The sequence below is a fragment of the Triticum urartu genome, chromosome 4 (genome assembly GCF_003073215.2).
Source record: "Triticum urartu cultivar G1812 chromosome 4, Tu2.1, whole genome shotgun sequence".
NCBI lineage: Eukaryota > Viridiplantae > Streptophyta > Magnoliopsida > Poales > Poaceae > Triticum > Triticum urartu.
This window is the reverse complement of record NC_053025.1, coordinates 280,819,404-280,839,318: the sequence shown is the minus strand read 5'-3', so window position 1 is coordinate 280,839,318 and position 19,915 is coordinate 280,819,404. Positions and strand designations below refer to the sequence as shown.

The window sequence follows — 19,915 nt, the reverse complement described above, 5'->3', positions numbered from 1 at the left end:
GCCCCATTACGATGGTAAGCCAAGTACCCATGTCCAAAATCATCAGTAATATCAAGGATGCGGCCGGACGAATTGCCAAATGGGCCCTGGAACTGCTGCCTTCTGAAAGCAAGTAGCAGTCACCGCCCTGGAACTGCTGCCTGCATCCTCTTGTGTCCGGCTTCGGAGGTGCCGCTGATACCGACGCCAGGGCCACCTCGCCGCTCCGCATCCTCCTTCATCGGTGCCTCGCTCGTGAGTACCATCTAGATCACCAACTTTTACGGTTGCACATCCAACCACCGAGTGTCCAGCACGAAGGATCGGTCTGCGGTTTCGTTGTTTGCGTCGTCATCGTTGATGTCAGGAGGGAGAAGGCTGGCAGGGACGGTGGGCTTGGAAGAGAGCTCCATGAGGAGTGGGAACAGCCGCGGCCTCAGGGCAGCTGCGGTAGACAGGGAGACAGCAGGGCTGCCCCATCTCCCAGAAGCAGTTGGCATAGGACACGCCGAACTCGTTGGGCAGAACACAGCGGCAACCCACTCGGCCTTGTGGCAGCGGTAGGAGTGGGCGAACAGTAGGACGCGATCGAGATGGATTTGTTTTTTTAAAATGGTGTGCTACACCAGGGGTAAAATAGTCTTTTCACATTGCACTTAACACCGTTAGAGGCAAAAATGGACAGAAGCGTCCATAATGAACAGAAGTTACATTTTGTATAAAATAGGGAAGAAATAAAAAATTTAGGCCAAACAGGGAGAGCACATTTTAAGAAAGGGACAATTAAGGAATTATTCTACTCCTAAAGGTCAAGGAGCGGGTTATTCCCTTGGCTTGTACACCAATGTATTATTGGTTGTAGAACTCCATATGACAATTTCAACTGAACATGTTGGTAGTTGCGTAGAAAGAGACTATTACACCCTTGGAGCCCCCGTGTCGCTCCCAATGGCGAAACCCTAGCCACCAGCAAGCCCCCTTCCTTCCCCTCCCTCCCCTCGCCACCGCCGGAGGATGCCGGTGTGCTTGCGCGCTGGAGCGGCGGGAGCGCGCGGTGGCGGCTGTCTGCACGCAGGGGAGGTCGAGATGGCGTGGAACGCATGGACGGGGGCGCTGCTATGGCAGCGGCTGGTGACTGCAATGAGCGGCAGAGTTGTGGCCGCGGGATCGCCCTGGTCCGTGACAACGACTCTGCCCCCACCCACCCTTCTCCCTCCTCCCACCCGCCGTCGATGGATGTCGCTGAGCTGGTGAGCGCGCGCGCAGCAACCCTGACGGTTGCTGCTATGTTGTGCCCTGACAGATCCTGGCGACAAAGGCTGCGGGCCGAGCGCGGCGGCAGCGCGTTGCAGGTTACTATTGTCGCCAGCTAGACGCACTCCCGGCGGTGGCCGGCCTGCTGGCGCTACGCTGGCAGGTGCCCACTCCTGCGACATCAACATTCCTAGGCTTCCCCCCTACATGTGTGTCAGTCTTTTCCAATGCTCTTCCCCATGTCCGGTCTGCCACTGCATCTGAGGTCTTTGCTCACGAGTCAAGGCGAAATCCCCGCGTGGCGGCGACGACCGAGGGTGCCATCACCTCCTTTGAGGCGTTGGCATGATCCTAACCGGACCTCCTTGAGCACCGGAAGAAATACCAGCGTCTCAACGTCGTTCCCCTCTTGAAGGCTCTACTTTGGCTGCAGGTGGAGTACTTGATGCGGCAGATGGTGTGTAACACCCACAATGCGGCTATATCTCCCACGTGTCGAGACACGACTTAGAGGCATAACTGTATGATGGTTTAGTCGCAAGTTGGGTAATCTTCACACAATCCCATGTGCTGAATAAGAAAGGGATAAAGAGTTGGCTTACAATCGCCACTTGACACAAATAACAAGTTAAACATACATCATCCAGAATACAATCAAGGTCCGACTACGAAACCAAAATAAAAAAAGACAACCCCAAATGCTAGATCCCCGATCGTCCCAACTGGGCTCCACTACTGATCAACCGGAAAAGACACAAAACAATAAACAAGATCTTCATCGAGCTCCCACCTGAGCTCGGTGGTGTCACCTGCACTGGTATCATCGGCACCTGCAACTGTTTGGAAGTATCCGTGAGTCACGAGGACTCAGCAATCTCACACCCGCGAGATCAAGACTATTTAAGCTTATGGGTAGCATAAGGTAATGAGGTGGAGCTGCAGCAAGCACTAAGCAAATATGGTGGCTAACATACGCAAATAAGAGCGAGAAGAGAAGCAACGCAACGGTCGTGAAGCTAAAAGTGATCAAGAAGTGATCCTGAAACTACTTACGCACAACCAAAACACAAGAACCGTGTTCACTTCCCGGACTTCATCAAAAAGAGACCATCACGGTTACACACACAATTGATGCATTTTAATTAAGTTAAGTGTCAAGTTCTCTACAACTGAACATTAACAAATTCTCATCTGTCACATAACCGCAAGCACGGCTTTTGAAAGTTTAAACCCTGCAGGGGTGTCCCAACTTAGCTCATCACAAGCTCTTCCGGTCAACGAAGGATATTCCTTCTCCCGGGAAGACCCGATCAGGCTCGGAATCCCGGTTACAAGACTTTTCAACAATGATAAAACAAGACCAGCAAAGCCGCCCGATGTGCCGACAAATCCCGATAGGAGCTGCACATATCTCGTTCTCAGAGCACACCGGATAGGTCAAGCTACGAGTAAAACCAGCCCTCAAGTTGCCCCGAGATGGCCTCGCAGGTTGCCCAGTTCGGACCAACACTTAGAGAAGCACTGGCCCGGGGGGTTAAAATAAAAATGACCCTCGGGCTCCGGAAACCCAAGGGAAAAAGGCTTAGGTTGTTAGGCAAATGTAAAACCAAGGTTGGGCCTTGCTGGAGGAGTTTTATTCAAAGCAAACTGTCAAGGGTTCCCATAACACCCAAGCGCGCAAGGAACGCAAAATTAAGGAACATAACACCGGTATGACGGAAACTAGAGCGGCAAAAGTGGAACAAAACACCAGGCATAAGGCCAAGCCTTCCACCCTTTACCAAGTATATAGATGCATTAATTAAAATAAGAGATATTGTGATATCCCAACATATCCATGTTCCAACATGAAACAAACTTCAACTTTACCTGCAACTAGCAACGCTATAAGAGGGGCCAAGCAAAAGCGGTAACATAGCCAAACAACGGTTTGCTAGAATGGTTGAAAAAGGTTAGAGGCTATCATGCAATTTGAGAGGCTGGAAAAACAAGTGATAGGTAGCACGACATAGCGGTAGAGCGAACAACTAGCAAGCAAAGATAGAAATAGACTTTAAACTTTATTTGAATGTAACAAGGCAAAAAGAGCAATAGTGAAGAAGAAGAGTACGAGAATATTCCTTCTGAAATATAATTTTCTTAAGAAAATAATTTCTAAGGCTTTCCATTTCTAACTAAGGCCACGCGACTAGGTCGACATCACCAAACATATACAACAACTATATAATCAAACAAAAGCAAGTATTCTATAAGACAACTAAACCAACATTACAAACCATTCTAGTCAAGCAACGAAACATCATACAACAATATGAAATGAAATGATCTTAGTCTAGTCCTAAAATATTATTAAAAGGAAATAGAATCAACTGCATTATATCAAACTAATTCATTTGTCAAACAATTAACAACAACTACACAACACATTGAACAAATGGATGAACAACTATCTTAGACATGATATGGTTAAGAGTAATTATCAACCACAAATAAATACTAGGATGAATACAAATATTCATAATGGTTAACAACAACCAAAGTATAAACATCAAACGCAATTACTATAGTGAGCATTGCTATAACAAGAGCCAATCCAATACTATGGTCAAAACTAAATAAACAACTAAATCAAGACACATCTTCACACAAGGCATGTGAGTATAGAATCACTAGAGGTCTCAACGAATAACACATGCATCAACAAACGAGTGATCATGATAAGATACTAAAGTAGGACATGGTCTTATTACTAAAGAACGACTAATACCAATAACCACTAACGGTAATAATATCACCACAACACAACTCAACTAACATGAAAGGTAAACTAGTCTAAGCATGTGATGGACTATTGCAAGACATATACAAAACTCATAATAGTAACGTGAGACAAGTCAATCATATAAGAGCAACACAAGTACAATGATAACACATGGAACACCATAAGACATGAAAGATCACTTGCATAAACGACATCTAGATATACAACAATGTTATAACTAGGTACAAATGTATAACGCTATGTAAGAATGATCATCACACAAGATGCCAAATTATGATACTAATATAATACAACTCGCAACAATGAGATAACTTAGTTGATATCAACTAACATGAACATCAAGAATGGCAAGAGCACACAACCTTACATACTAGTTATCTCATATAAGCACATGGACATAGTTATGTCCTATAAGGACATGGACATGTCATACTAAGCATTTAGGCAAGTTAGACAACCAGATCATGACATCAAGCAATGTACTATACTAGAATGAGTGAAAATGACATGCACTTCTATTTATTACAATCTATAGTTGTAAAGACATAGATACTCCACTAGGCATGATCTAATACATGAACTGCTACATACATGCTATACAATCTAGTTATGCAGTCACATCATCATGCGGGGTATTGATGAAGCATCAAACTTAAGTCATATGAGATCATACACTGGAAACATGTATCTCTAACAGGCAAAGGCTAACCATATGTGTGATCATAAAGTACAAACTAACACTCATATAACACATGTAAAGCATCCAATGGAACACACACGACCTTGAGAAAGTGCTAAAAAATATGTCAAGCAATTCATCATGCATAACTACTGCCTAGTTAAGTACATGGATAATTACTAAGAAGTAACAAACTAAGTTCTATGCCACGAGCACAAATGCTATGTAGCACTAAGACCTAAATCATGACATAAAGGAACCAACCATGTAATCTAGGATGGCGACATGTACGAAAATAGAGGAACAACTACACAAAATGTGTTATGCCACAGAAAACTATAATGGAATTGTTCTAAAGTAACATAGCACTTTATTTAACATCTATAACCTAGCATAAAGAAAACTATGCAAGAACACACATGACAAATACCTAAACAACTATCATAGGCATGTCATGATTTCAAACCAATAAAACAACGTGTGACATGAATAGAAATGAACATGTGAACCATATCTAAGATATATCAATGCTAAGCAACAATTAAAATTAATCAAGACATGAAGTAATTAATGATTCAATGAACAAAGCAAAGCCTAGAATAATCCTATAGAATTTAAGCATGGCGAACATTCAACAAAAATTGTACACATGCATAAGATAGCGCTACATGCTATGCAACAATATCACATGAGACAATTTAGAAATATATAACAAGTAAAAGAGATCCTTACAATAAATCTAGTCAGTCACATCTAACATCTAAAATTATGAAATAATTATGAGCGACTCCTAGGCATGTCATGAACATATAAAAAAATATCAAACCAACACAAAAGTTCACTGATCAACTACCACACATAATAATAATTTGCCGAAACTTGTACATAGTAATATCATACGACTACATACCCCACGAAAGAAATATCACATAACTATAATCGGTAAAATAAATAAATCAAGCAATCATATATATACGAGACACACAAATTATGAGATAGCTAGCACACACACTCCTACACGTATCAAGAACACAAGAAAACAATATATTAATAAATAGTCCGATAAACAACCAAAATCCATAATAAAACTTGATTAACCAAAGTAACCTAACTCCACTACGGGATTGCTACAGCCATATAAAACGTTTCTTCTACTGGGGAGATCAAACGATGAACAAAAACGATGAAAATGTGACCATGACCTACGGTTTATGCGACAGATAGCATCAACGCACCCAACGATAAAAATAGGAGGAACTATGATGTCTAGGAGATAAATTGAATGATGTTTTGAAGTCGCACAAAAGGAATTGGATAGTTGCTCACCGAGTTTGACAGAACGACGCGAAGAACTCGACGAACAGTGTTGGTGGACATGCAAAATTGTTCGCGTCTGGTCGACGGAACGCGTTCTTTCTTCTCTGAATGGATTCGTGGTGTGGAGAGGAACCTTGGGGCGCAAGGGTGCTGATGGAGATGGTCTACGCCACCGGGAACGAGCGCCGGCATCCATGGAGCAGCAGCAGTTCGGAGAGAGTTTTGGAGAGATTGAGGAAGGGAGAAGGGAGGAGTTGATATGGGTCAGCAAGAGGAGCAAGGGGCACACATATATATACTCACGGATTTAAGAACGCTTGAGAATCAGGAGTGCTAGTGCATGTACGTTTCAGCTTCACTATTGCTCTTCTGTAGATTGAAACGTACAGAGGGAGAGAAGAGGAGGCGCTCGCTTGGCTGGGTATTGGCTCAGTTTGGCTTTGGTCCAAGTGGGAGAGAAAGAAGAAAGGAAAAGTTGGCCGTTGGCCCATTCAGGTGTGAGAAAAATATAGGTGGGCTTGACACAGGGAAGAGAGAGGAAAGACATACTGTCCACAGGAATTTGGTATAAAGTTTGAGAGAGGGAAACAAATTGATTTTCCTAAGAGGAAAATCTAGTAATGAAAAAGAAGCTCAAACAAAATATCACGAACTTAGAAATCAAAGAAAACACAGACTTGCATATTTAAATATGCTTAAGACCAAAATAAAACCCAACTAAAAGAAACAACAAAACTCAAATTTAATTTAAGTTGGTATTAGTTCAAATTAAATCCTCCAAATTATAAAAGTCCAATTTAAGCTTCGATACCAAACGAAAATTTTCTCGCCCTGATTTTTGGAAAACTTTTTCTTAAACATTTCAAGAATCGGGATGTTACAGATATCGAGGGTATGGTCATCTTGCCTGAGATCCCGCAAGAAAGAAGAACGAGTCCAAGAAACTCCGGAACGAAACCGAAACTAACAAGAGAAGCAACCCGGAAAGAAGCAAGCAACATAGTAAACAACCAACACATAAACATGGCATGATGCACAACCAAGTATGATGCATGTCCGGTTTAAAATGCAAGGCATGGCAAAGTGCACAAACAATACTACAAATTAAGTGGAGCTCAATATGCAACGAGTTGCATATTGACGAAACACCACATTCAATCATTTAGTTCACTCTCGTTTATGTACCCAACAATATTAAATGTTATTAAACATGACAAGAGGTGAAGCATATGAAAACTACCTATCTAGGTAAGTTTAAATGAGGCCGGAACAACAAACAACAAGTCCGGAGAATCCCCATATGCATATTTTAAGGTTGGTACTGTTCTGCCCTATACACAATTTTAGAGTTGTTAAACATGCAAGAAGAGTGCACCATGTTAAACTAGACATTTTTCTACCCCATTTACATATAAAGATTATTAAGTTTTGGAGCTACGATTATTTAGTTATGAAATAAAACATTTTAACATGGCATGGCAACGCAATATAACCAAATGAGATAAGCATGGTGCAAGAAGCAAAGATATGACAAAGCACTCAACATGATCATGGTATCAACATAGAGGAATAAAATATGCAAAATAATTATGATAATGCAACAAACAAAATAAACACACAACAACAACTAAAATAAAGGAAGGCATCTGGAGCGTCGGTCTTGGGACGTCACATGGTGGCTGATGATGCATCGCTCTGGCGTAGACTGCTACAAAGGGAGCAGGTCGCAACGTATGCTACTGTCAGCACTCCCCCAACGAATGCTACACCAGTCCCTTTCGGGCACTGCCTTTCACCCGCCAACTCTAGGCACATGGGTGCGAGGAACGTTGGCCTAGGCAGCAAGGTTTCTGAGTCGCCTAGCCAAGTCGAGTCGCCATGCCTCCGACTAGTGGCTCGCTGCGATTAGTCTGCGACTCGTCGTGATTAATCGCCCCAAGTCGCCCCAGGTGTTAAGAGGAGGAGGAGGAGGGGGGAAGAGGAGGAGGAGGGGGGAAGAGGTGTTGTTGCAGGCGGAGGAGGGGGAAGGCAGCTGCTTGGAGTATAATTCAGCTTGGAGAAGGCAGCAGCAGCTCGTAGGAGCAATGGAGGCGGCGATTCTGATGTGGAATGGGAGCACGCGTCTTGCTCCTCTGTTTCGTGCTAGAGAGCTGGCCCAATAGGCCCATTATGTAACCCTTGTTAGGAATATGCAACTTGTATTCCCATGAGGCCATAGGCCGATATATATACATGTACAGGTGTGGAACATATGCAGGAAACCCCTTATACAACGGGATAAATACAAAGGGGTACATGACTTATATTATAACTCTAACACCCCCCCTCAAACTCATGGTGGATGAACAACACTGAGTTTGGAGAGATAAAAGCCATGTTGTGCTCTAGTCTGGGCCTTTGTCAGGAAATCCGCCAACTGTAACTCGGAAGGCACATACTGAAGAGCAATAACCTGATCCTGCACAGCAGCGCGCACATAGAAAGCATCAACACCAATATGCTTGGTGAGCTCATGCTTCACAGGATCGCGTGCAATGCTGATAGCACCTGTACTGTCAGATAAAAGCAGAGTCGGTGTAGTGACAGAAACACCAAAATCCTGAAGTAACCACCGTAACCAAGTCACCTCTGCCGTCAAAAGAGCCATTGCTCGCAACTCAGCCTCGGCACTCGAACGGGAAACTGCAAGCTGTTTCTTCGTCTTCCAGGCAATGAGAGAACCACCAAGAAAAACACAGTAAGCAGAAAGTGAACGGCGATCGGAAGGATCACTAGCCCACGTAGCATCCGAATAGGCCTGGAGCTGTAAAGAACTGGAGCGAGGAAAGAAGAGACGGTGAGAGATCGTGCCTCGAAGATATCGAAGAACACGAAGGAGATGACTATAGTGAACCGAGGTGGGGACAGAGACAAACTGACTCAGAATATGAACCAGATAAGAGATGTCCGGACGAGTGACAGCAAGATAGACAAGACTGCCAACAAGATGACGATAACGCGTCGGGTCAGGGAGAGGATCACCATCAGTAGCACGAAGGTGAACATTGAGCTCCATAGGAGTCTCAACAATGCGCTCGTCAGTAAGAGCAGCACGAGCAAGAAGATCCTGGATATACTTTTCCTGGGATATAAAAAAGCCATCAGAGGTAGAAGAGACTTCAATCCCAAGAAAGTAGCGAAGAGGTCCAAGATCAGACATAAGAAACTGCTCACTAAGACGGGCCTTTACAAAGGCAATATACTCGGGGTCATCCCCCGTGATGATCATGTCATCAACATAAAGAAGAAGAAGAGTCCGACCACGAGGAGAAAGGTGAATAAACAATGCTGGATCATGAGCACTGGCTAAAAAACCAGCAGCAGTGATCACAGAGGCAAAGCGCTCAAACCAGGCGCGGGGGGCTTGCTTAAGGCCATAGAGAGAGCGACGAAGACGACATACCATGCCATCAGGAACAGAATACCCAGGTGGTGGCTGCATGTACACCTCCTCACGTAGCTCACCATTAAGAAAGGCATTCTTAACATCAAGCTGAGATATAGACCAGTGGCGTGCAGAGGCAACGGCAAGAAGTGTACGAACAGTGGTCATATGAGCCACAGGAGAAAAAGTCTCGTCATAATCACGACCATGCTCCTGCTGAAAACCACGAGCCACAAGACGAGCTTTGTGACGCTCAAGAGAACCATCGGAGCGAGTCTTAACCTTGTAGACCCACTTACAAGTGATCGGACGGACTCCGGGAGGAAGAGAAACAAGATCCCAGGTACCAGTGCGTTCAAGAGCAGCAATCTCCTCTGCCATCGCAAACTGCCATTCAGGATGAACAACAGCCTGACGGTAAGAAGTCGGCTCAAGAACAGCAGCACCAGCGGTGGGAAATCCAAAGCGATCAACAGGCGGACGAGGACGAGAACGCAAGCCATAAGTAGGCTGAGAGGAAGATGACGACCCATCTACAGAGGCATCGACTGGTCGTGGACGACGAGTGTAATGCTGAGGAAAAGATGGAATAATAGAAGGAGGAATCGGCAAGGTAGAATCAGGGGTGGCGACGAAAAAGTCACCGGAGATGAAGGTGTAGAATCCGGTGACAGGCTGGGAGAGGAGACCGGGGAGGAAGTCACTGGAGATGAAGGTGGAGAACCCGGTGACATGCTAGGCGAGGAGACCGGGGAGGATGGTGGCTGCAAATCAACTAGATGTGGAGAAGGAGAGAAAGTGGAACGGAGAGGTACAGTCTCGGCGGGGGTGAGAGGTGAGTCAGGAAAAGTGAGGAAAGAGATATCCTGCACTGAGAAAGTCGAGGAAGATGGGCGTGGGTAGAAGGGACGAGACTCTTCAAAAGTCACATCTCGAGAGATACGCATCCGACGACCAATAGGATCCCAACAACGATAGCCCTTATGCTCATCACTGTAGCCTAAGAAGACACACTCAACAGATTGAGCGGTCAGTTTGGTGCGTTCGCGAGGGACAAGAAGAACATAGCAAACACAACCAAACAAGCGAAGCATCGAATAATCGGGAGAACGATCAAAAAGTCGCTCGAAAGGAACACCACCCTGTAGAGCAGCGGAAGGCTGTATATTGATAAGATAGGTGGATGTGGAGACGGCCTCAGCCCAAAAATGAGGCGGGAGAGAGGCAGCAATCATCAATGCACGAGCCGTCTCAAGAAGATGTCGATGCTTTCGCTCAGCCACACCATTCTGAGCATGAGCACCAGGACAAGAGAATTGAGAGAGAGTCCCGTGCTCAGCAAGAACACCACGCAACATCTTAGAGATATACTCGCCAGCGGAGTCAGCACGAAAAACACGAATGGGTGAAGAGAACTGAGTATGAACCATGGCAGCAAAACGCTGATAAATAGACAACACCTCAGAACGAGAAGTCATGAAATAAAGCCATGTGTAACGAGAGAAATCATCTATGAAAATAATATAGTATTTATGACCACCTTTCGAAGCGAAAGGGGCCGGACCCCATACATCAGAATGGACTAAATCGAAAGGACGCTTAGACACTGACTCACTATGTGAATATGGTAACTGAATCTGCTTGCCAAGACGACAACCCTGACACTCTAAAGAGACATCTCCTGAGACAGACCCCAGAAGACCTTGACGAACTAAAGAAGACAACCGAGAACCACACAGATGACCAAGTCGATGATGCCACTGCTGGAAGGAACCAGTGACAGAGGCGACAGAAGCGGAAGAACTGGCGATGGTGGTGGCAGCAGAAGGAACATGAAGCCAGTCCAACTCCCAAAGACCCTGAGAATCACGGCGGCGAGGGCCAGCCCCAACCAGAGTGTGCGTGTGACGGTCCTGGACAGAACAAGAGTCAACGTCAAGGATGACGCAACAACCAGAATCCGTAAGTTGACCAGCAGAAAACAAATTCATGGTAAGTCGAGGAACATGAGCAACATCAGGAACAGAATAAGGAGTAGTAAGATTGCCTCTACTAGCAACAGAAAGTGGAGTACCATCAGCAGTGAAGACATGAATAGGAGAAGCCAGTGATCGAAGAGAGGACAAAGTGGAAGAATGAGAAGACATATGAAAAGAAGCTCCAGAGTCCAGAACCCATGGGGATGTACCTGACTGTGTAGAGGGTGATTGCTCAGTGCGGGAAGCATCAGTCACAGAACCGGCAGTACCCGTCGAGGAAGAACCTGAAGCCGCGAGCAGACGCTTAAGTCTCAGAATATCCTGCTCAGTCAAAGCAATGGCTGAAGCTGTCGAGGTAGATGACGAAGTCCCTGAAGATGATGATCGAGCCTTGCGCATGTGTTTCTTCTTCGTGTAGCACTGAGACTCAAGATGACCATCACTGTTGCAATAGGCGCAATGTGGACGGGGGCGACCTGAGCCTCCAGAAGTAGTGGGCAAGAGCGGCGGAGCACTCGAGCGAGAAGGGGTCGGTGGAGCAAGTGGCGTAGGAACACGAGTAGCGAGCACAGAGGGAACCGCCAGCAAACCAGCACCACGTAAGCGAGTCTCCTCAGCACGAATCTCAGAAAGCGCCTCCATGAGAGAAATACGGCCACGAGCAAACAACTGAGCACGCCGGGGCTCAAACTCCTGACGGAGCCGAGACAAGAACTCATAGACGCGATGAAACTCTAAATTGGCCTGGACAGCCTGGCAACAGGGGCAGGTACGACACCCAGCACTACGGAGAGAATCAAGCTGGCGCCAGATAGCAGAACTCTGTGCATAGAAGTCATCAACAGTAGAGTCACCCTGCTGAAGAGCATGCTCCTGACGGCTCACAGAGAGGTATAAGGCATCACCAGAGGGCTGATAGCGCTCACGAAGACGGGTCCACATCTCAAAGACAGTAGAAAGACCCAGAAATTCAGAAGCAAACTGAGGCAGAACACTAGCAGTGAGAACAGCTGCAGCACGAGCATCATCATCAAGCCACTGGGTGTAAACAGACAGAGCACCATGATACGTCTGAAGAGCCTCCTCATAAGCCAAAACCCTCTCATCATAAGCACGATCAGCAGCCTCATCAGCAACCTTAGCCGCATCCTTAGCGGCCTGATTAGCATCCGTAGGAAGAACCGATGGAGTTGGCGGAGTGGGGGCCACCGGAGGAACTGGACGTGGCGGACAGCAGACCTCGCCAGAAAGAACACCCCAAAGACGGATGCCACGCATGTGAATGCGCATGAAGCCAGTGAACTCGGTGTAGTTAGTACCATCAAAGATCACCGGACAGCGAGGGACAGCAACATAGCCCGATGCAGCAGACATTTTTTTTAGATCCGACGAGAGCGACCAGATCGGGATCAGGCGCTGGCTGGGGACGGATCGAGCGGAAGATAGGGACGGGCCGGCAGCAGGAGATCGAAGCGGGATCAGGCGCTGGCGATCGGGATCAGGCGCTGGCGATCGGGATTAATCGGATCGGGATCAGGCGCTGGCAATCGGGATCAGGCGCTGGCGATCGGGATCGGATCGGGACGGGCCTGTAGCAGCGGAAGCCGGCTGGAGATCGGGGGCACCTACTGGACGAGCCCCCTGGGACGATCTGACGGGTGGCTGGGCGACTCTGAGCAAGACGGGCCGGCAGCGGGAGCCCTGCGAGCGGCCAGCTGGAGAGGAGATCGGAGGCGCCTGCGGGACGAGCCCCCTGCTTCGATCGAGCAGACGGAGAGGAGATCGAGCGAGGGTAGAGATCGATTGCTTCGATCGAATAGACGGATCAAACGCACGAGTTGCAGCGTGCAAAAAAATTGACCTAGCTCTAATACCATGTTAGGAATATGCAACTTGTATTCCCATGAGGCCATAGGCCGATATATATATACATGTACAGTGTGGAACATATGCAGGAAACCCCTTATACAACGGGATAAATACAAAGGAGTACATGACTTATATTATAACTCTAACAACCCTAGCTTCCAGATAAAAATCCCAACCGTCCATATGCTCTAATCTGAACCGTGCATCTGCTCCCATGTGCCTTTCTCCTTCGTCTCTTCCGTGCTTCTCCTCGTACATGCGGCGCACTCTCCAGCTTCGTCTCCTCCTCCCCTCCCTCGAACTCTGGCCTCCTCACCTTCCCAGTCTTCCCTCCCTTGGCCTTGCTGAAGCAAGCCGCCCTGCTCTGAGGTCCTAGTCGCCCGACTAGTCGTCGACTAATCGTCGACTAGCCTACCAGTCGCGCGACTCGCTCCTCAAGCCAAGTCGCCTGCGCAAGCCAACCTCGCTCCAACGACTTGGCGATTAGTCGGCGATTAGTCTGCGATTAGTCGGCGACTCAAAAACCTTGCTAGGCAGTCCTGGAGCTGCAATCATCCCTGGAGCGGTGATGCTGCCCCGTTGCTCCGAGTCTCGGCGCCTCACCATTTTTGGCTGGAGGCAAGGCTGGGCGAGGCCTAATGTTGCTGCGTGTCTGTAGTTGAGGGCACCTCCTTACCTAGTTGTAGTCGCTTGGCGAGGACGGTCCGGTGTGTGAGTGCGCGCGTGTCCCTCCTTTCTGGAGGTTGTACCCCCGATATCTTCCGGTTCAATATAATGAAACACAAATTCTTTTGCGTTTTCTCGAAACAAATTGAACATGTTGGTAGTGCGAGCGACAGAGAGAGTAGTGCCAGAAACTAATTGTACTTTTCTCAATGCTCAATATAACTCCAATATTTTCAAGAGATTGGCCTAAATGTGTAGTTTGATTTCTCTTACCCATGGCATATAATTTTTCCATGGTGCCAAATAGGGAAGAAATATATTTTTTAGGCCAACAGAGAAGCACATTTTAAGAAAGGGAGAAATAAGGAATTATTCTACTCCTAAAGGTCGAGGAGCAGGTTCTTCCCCTGGCTTGTACACCATTGTATTATTGGTTGTCAAAAACTCCATATGATAACTTGAACTGAACATGTTGATAGTGTGACTTTCTCAGACACTAGAACAAAGAGAGGACTGTGCCGGAAACTAATTGTGCTTTTCTCAATGCTCAGTATAACTCCAATTTTTTCAAGAGATTGGCCTAAGGGTGTGTTCGGATGTCCTCCTGCCCCACGCTTCACAAAAAGCTGGAGCGGAGCTGAGCCGAACGAAAAATCTCGAAGAAGCTAGCTTCGAGAAGCACAGCCGGAGTCCAATGTAAAAACAAAAAGCACCAAAATCACAGCTCCAGGATAGACCAGGAAAACGAGAAGTGAGGAGTTCGGCATAATTACAAGGGGATGCCACCGCCAAGTCGAAAAAACGATTCGCACGGCTCAGCCCCGACGCCTGTTCCCCTCTCTCCCTCGACATCTCTTCTGCTCGTGACCTACCCAGCGCCGCCGGTCGCCGCCGCCACGCCCGATTCCACCCCTTCGTCGGCCGGCGAGCCTCTCCGCCAGTAGATCCGACCATTCCAGCCCCGTTCCCGCCGGATCCCGTCCCGAATGAGCACTTTCCAGCGCCGCCAGCCAGGAGCAGCAACCCCACCGGCAGGAGACGCCCACCTTGACGCCATTGATGCCGGTGCTCACCATGTCTTCCTTTGAGCCAGCCTCCTCGCCCTCGCCCCCTCGCCCCAACCCAAGGTGAGCTCGCCTTTGCATCTTCCCTATGGCTGGTGATGGTATTGTACAAGTGCTGGGAGAAGCTGTCAAGCGTGCAGAACGCGTCGGAATTGCCAGGTGAAGTGAGAAGCTAGCTCTAGAAGCTGGATTTGTGAAGTTTTAAGAAGCTAGATAGATTCCGAACACGCCCTAAATGTGTAGTTTGATTTCTCTTACCCATGGCATGTAATTTTTCCAGTTAAGTGGATTGTCCAGAGTTAACAACCTTAAGTTTATCCTATATATATTTGTTGAACTAAGAAATAGGCACGTGCAAATTACAGAAAGAAATAAAATAACAGGTTTTGACAACCAGATGTTAATCCATGCTAAAGTATCTATCTAATCTGCAACTTATAGCTGGATAAACAACATTATTTACTCAGGAAAGTAAAGTGGTGCGCAAATAGTAAGTAGGCACTGACATAATAACCCAAGAAAACATACTTACAAAGATATGCAACATTCTTTTTTACCATAACAAGTACTCCATATATAACCAATTGTCCAATTATAAAGACAAAGCAGATGAGCCATAGAAAAACTTCAACGCACACTAAACAGATGGAGGTAGATACAAGCAGCTTCTGAACTCCATACAAAAATGAAAGGTTTCATTCAAAACAGAACTTACATCTGTTTAGTTCCATAGAAGTAGACCAGACGCTTATTTTTAACAGAAGGTAGACCCCATTGCTCTGGTTCACTTATCTGCAAAGCATGCAAATAGCAAATTCAAATAAAATAAACTGAAACACAAGGAAAATAATTTATGTCAAACTTTCTCCCTCACAGAAATAGTCTAACATCAGCAAAGGAACAAATTAGCACATTCTGCAGTTAACTTAATAACTCCTTGGTAAATACAGCCACACAGCGATTAAGGAAGTATGCAGGACAGTGAAAAAAGGCGCGAGGGGACAACAAAATGCCTAGCGCTTAATCGTGCTAGGCGTTCGCTTAGGCGAGATAAGCACTATGCAGTGGGAAGACACACAATTAGCGCCTAGAGCTTTCTTTATCATTTATGCAGGATGTCTATGACAGTTTCGAGTTCAACTGAACATATAGAATAGTTACTAAGAGCATCTACAGCCAGAGCCCTCATATCGTCCCCAAACATCCGGGCATCCGGGCAACCTGCCCGATCACTGCCCAGAGAGCAAATTGCCACCCAACTGGACCTCGCATAGTCAGCCCAAACGTGTGGGCTTACCGGCACTCCCCAAACATAGCCCGTATCTGGGGCGTACTGGACGCGTCCGCCACGTCGATCCGGCCTACGATAGCCCACCCCGCCCCCACCAATACCCCACCCGGACCAAACTCTAGTCAAAGTCCTCACTCTTCTTGACTGCTCCGTCTACACTGCCCCGTCTCCTCCCCTCCTCGTACTCTCTCCTTCACCATGGCAGCAGATCCGGCAGCGAATCCGAGACAATCAATTGTGCGGCACTCGTCAAGAAGGATTCCAGCTCGTCCTCTCCAGACGACGAGGAGCTCGCATTCCGCATTGCCCTCCGCCGGTCACTGATGGATAGGAGCAGGAGCTCAAGCTCCACAGCCTCCTCGATGGCCCGGAGGGGCAGCTGCGGCTCCGCGTCAGCCTGCGACCGCATGTTGCAGTTTTCGCCAGGCAGCTGGCAACCGATGGCACCCAGCACCTCCAGCCACTACTCTCGGGCGGCGCTGAGTGCTTGTCCCCAGCATCGCCGAACCAATGGTCGCGGCTGCCCGAGTCAAAGGCGTGGGCCTATCGCCATCCAAGGCAGAGGGCGGCGCAGACCGCCTCCAGCCGGTCCAGCTGCGGATCTTACAATTCCGCGCCAGAGCCGCTTTTGCCCGCCACCAACGATGACGAGATCATCCATCGACGTCATCCTCCGGTCCTTTCACCTCAGCGGAGACGGACGCCCGTCGCTGCCGCCGCAAAAAATGCGACGGCACTCCGCATCATAATCAAGGAGTCCAAGCACCTCGCAAGGCAAAAGGCGGCTGCCGTGAAGAAAGCCGCCCGTCTCGCGAGGGCACGCCCGCGCCGCCCGGCGTCTGGCTGGGATCCGCTCATCCTCCTCCGACAACAGAACTACCAACGACGATACCGCCCCTTCAGCCGCCGGCGCCTACACCGAGGACTACCCATCACTCCGAAGACCCCAAGAGGAAGCGGCCGGCAAGGAAGTGGTGAAGTCTCGCGGCCTCTTCCTCCACAAGTATCTATCTATCTTTTATCGTAACTAGGTGATGAACACTCTGTCTGGTTGTATCTATGTGATGATGAAACTTGCTATCCCCCAATATATGTTTGCTATTGCTATGTTCAAATTGCATCTATGTAAATGCGGAACACGTTGCATGGGTTGTATGGCTTTGGGGGCGGACGGACATTTGAGGAGGACGGCTACGGATGTGGAGATATGGGGGGTGACCGGCCACTGTCCACAGACACACTCGGGCGCGTCCGCGGACATATAGGGTGCCAAATTTGGCAATCGTGGTTGTAGATGCTCTAAGCATCTCAGCAAACGAATAGCTTAACCAAGTATGCAGCATGCAGCGAGTGTGATACTAACATTAGAAGTTTTCACTTTCGAGAATACTTGTGCAGCGAGTGTAACTATTGAAAACAACGTTGAGAAGGAAATTTGTTGAGTCATGCAAACATTAGCCAATGATGAGAATCAAATGCAGAAGGTTTATGAAGTAAACTGCCAACCATGAAACACCAATATACAGTTTGATTTTTTTAGCTCTAAGCCAAACCACTTATAACAAAAATAACATATGCATCACGCACTTATTACAGCTCAATGAATTCATTAACTGAACAAGAACTTTGGACAAGGTTATGTCCCAAAGAAGAAAATATTGAAGATAACCGATATTCCTGGACAAAAGTAAATAAATAGGGATTAATCCAATGAGCAAAAAAGTTCAAGGGCCAACACAAGGACGGGTCATAGCTTAGGTACTTATTATCCCTGTCTCTGGAGATCCATTAATGCTAATCAAGCAATTAAAAGATTGCATTTAACATGCCAAAGTGAAACCATAAGTTGTTCAGAAATCACAGAGAACCTTGCACCAGTGTAAACAAGGTGGTCCAAGGGCCAACATAAGGTCGGGTCATAGTTTAGTTATTTATCCCTATCTTGAAGATCCATTAATGCCAAGCAAGCAATCAAAAGTTCGCATTTAACATGCCAAAGTGAAATCACAATTTGTTCACAAGTCACAAAGAACCTTGCACCAGTGTAAACAGGTACTAATGGGTCCTAAGAGCAAAACACAAATTGGAACCTATGCATCTAATAAACTTGAACAAATCACAATGAATAAAGAGCACATTATGTAACTAACAAACTTCGAACAGCAGGCGCAGGGATGTATATATATCCAAAGTCCAAACAGAGTTAAGACATATCACTCAAATCCTACATGATTCCCAGTTCCTTTAAACTCTAAATTACCAGCAACGCCAAATATTATCAATAAAAAAACCAGCAGCTAGAAGAAAGAAGAAGGAAAACAAGAAATGAAACTAGTTAAGCTGCGATAAAACATAGGAATATCACCTAATTTCAAAAGCTCGGGAAAATGAAACAAGAAACAGCTTCTCTGACTCAAAGATCCATTTTTCCGTATCCTAAACCGTGTGCATACCAAATCTCACTGGTAAGCGGCAAGAAAAGCACAAAAACTAGAACAGGTTAACAGCTAAAACAATCAAATCGGGGCAAGAGGCCATCGAAGAACCTAAGATTTGGCCAAAATGGCAGCATGGCAGGCCCCACAAGGCCCGCCTTCCACCCTGGAACGAAACCCTAAGCAAGCTAACCCGAGTTCCCAAGCCACAGGCTACCCGGACAACTGCGTACGAGGCTACAGATGAGAAAGAAGCCCGAACTCACCATGGCTGGCCACGCGGGGAAGCCCTTCATCTTGGCGAGCACCAGGTCGCCGACCTTCCACTGCGCCGCGGCCGCCGCCGCTGCAGCAGCCGCAGATGCGCCGCGCTTCCTCCTCGCCGGCGCCATCGGTCTCCCGCAACCAGCCAACCGCAGGGCCGCCGCCGCCTCCGGGGCGGCGATTAGCGCACAGCGCACGAGGCTGTGTAGCGGCAGCAGGCCGCAGCTAGTGCCGGAGGCAGCAGGGCGCCCGGTGGTCGTCCTCCCCCTCCTCTTCCCTTTAGCTTCAACAACGGCGGCGGCAGGCAGCGGCGAGGGGAAGAGGAATTTTACTTATTTTTATCATTCTCTTCTGCTCTCCTGGTTTTATGAGTATATTTTGTGTTTTGAGCTGTGTTTTTTTATGTGTGTGTTTGAGCAATTTTTCTTAATCAAAGTTGCGCTTTATTTAACTTACGAAGTTCGGAATCTCATCCGACAAAACAGAAAGAACGAAATGAGGGACCAAACCTTACAAAATTCATCACCTACTACTACCCTAGCTAGCTTAGAGCATCTCCGGCCGTTGGCCCCCCAGAGGCGCCTAAAATCGCCACCCGGAGGCTAGCCGGCGTAAAAAAAGGGCCTGGGGGCGAGTTGGTCCCCAGTCGCCGGCCCGAGGGCCGCCACCAGACGCGTCTAATTTTTTCAAAAAAAAAACGTTGAACGAAGTTCGGTTAAACACGGCTAAATTTCGGCAAACTTTGACATATATTAGACATGTTCGCGACGCGGTACATAGCAAATATAAACTAAAAAAAGAAATCGTTGAACGTCGAGTAGTCGTCGTGGTCGTTGTCATCCTCGCCGCCGTTATCATCGTTGGCCTTCTCCTCCTTGACGCGGCCGTCCCTGCTGGACCCCTGCCCGGCGT

At 47.3% G+C, this 19,915-nt stretch overlaps 2 protein-coding genes across 2 annotated transcripts in view; both read right to left on the bottom strand.

The window, feature by feature from the left end:
• Positions 1-19,391, bottom strand: part of LOC125551481 (protein HUA2-LIKE 2-like) — a 38,054-nt gene extending 18,663 nt beyond the window's left edge. The window contains 2 exon segments of the mRNA XM_048714739.1: positions 15,729-15,805; positions 19,006-19,391. Coding sequence (XP_048570696.1) covers positions 15,729-15,805; positions 19,006-19,131 — 203 coding nt within the window. The 5' untranslated portion in view covers positions 19,132-19,391.
• On the bottom strand, positions 10,918-15,801 carry LOC125551482. Its single transcript, XM_048714740.1, has 2 exons — positions 11,624-15,801; positions 10,918-11,348 (listed from the first exon to the last, which is right to left on the bottom strand). The coding sequence occupies exons 1-2, from the start codon at positions 12,786-12,788 to the stop codon at positions 11,302-11,304; spliced, it is 1,212 nt and encodes a 403-aa protein (XP_048570697.1). The 5' UTR covers positions 12,789-15,801; the 3' UTR covers positions 10,918-11,301.
• Positions 19,392-19,915: the final 524 nt, after the last annotated feature.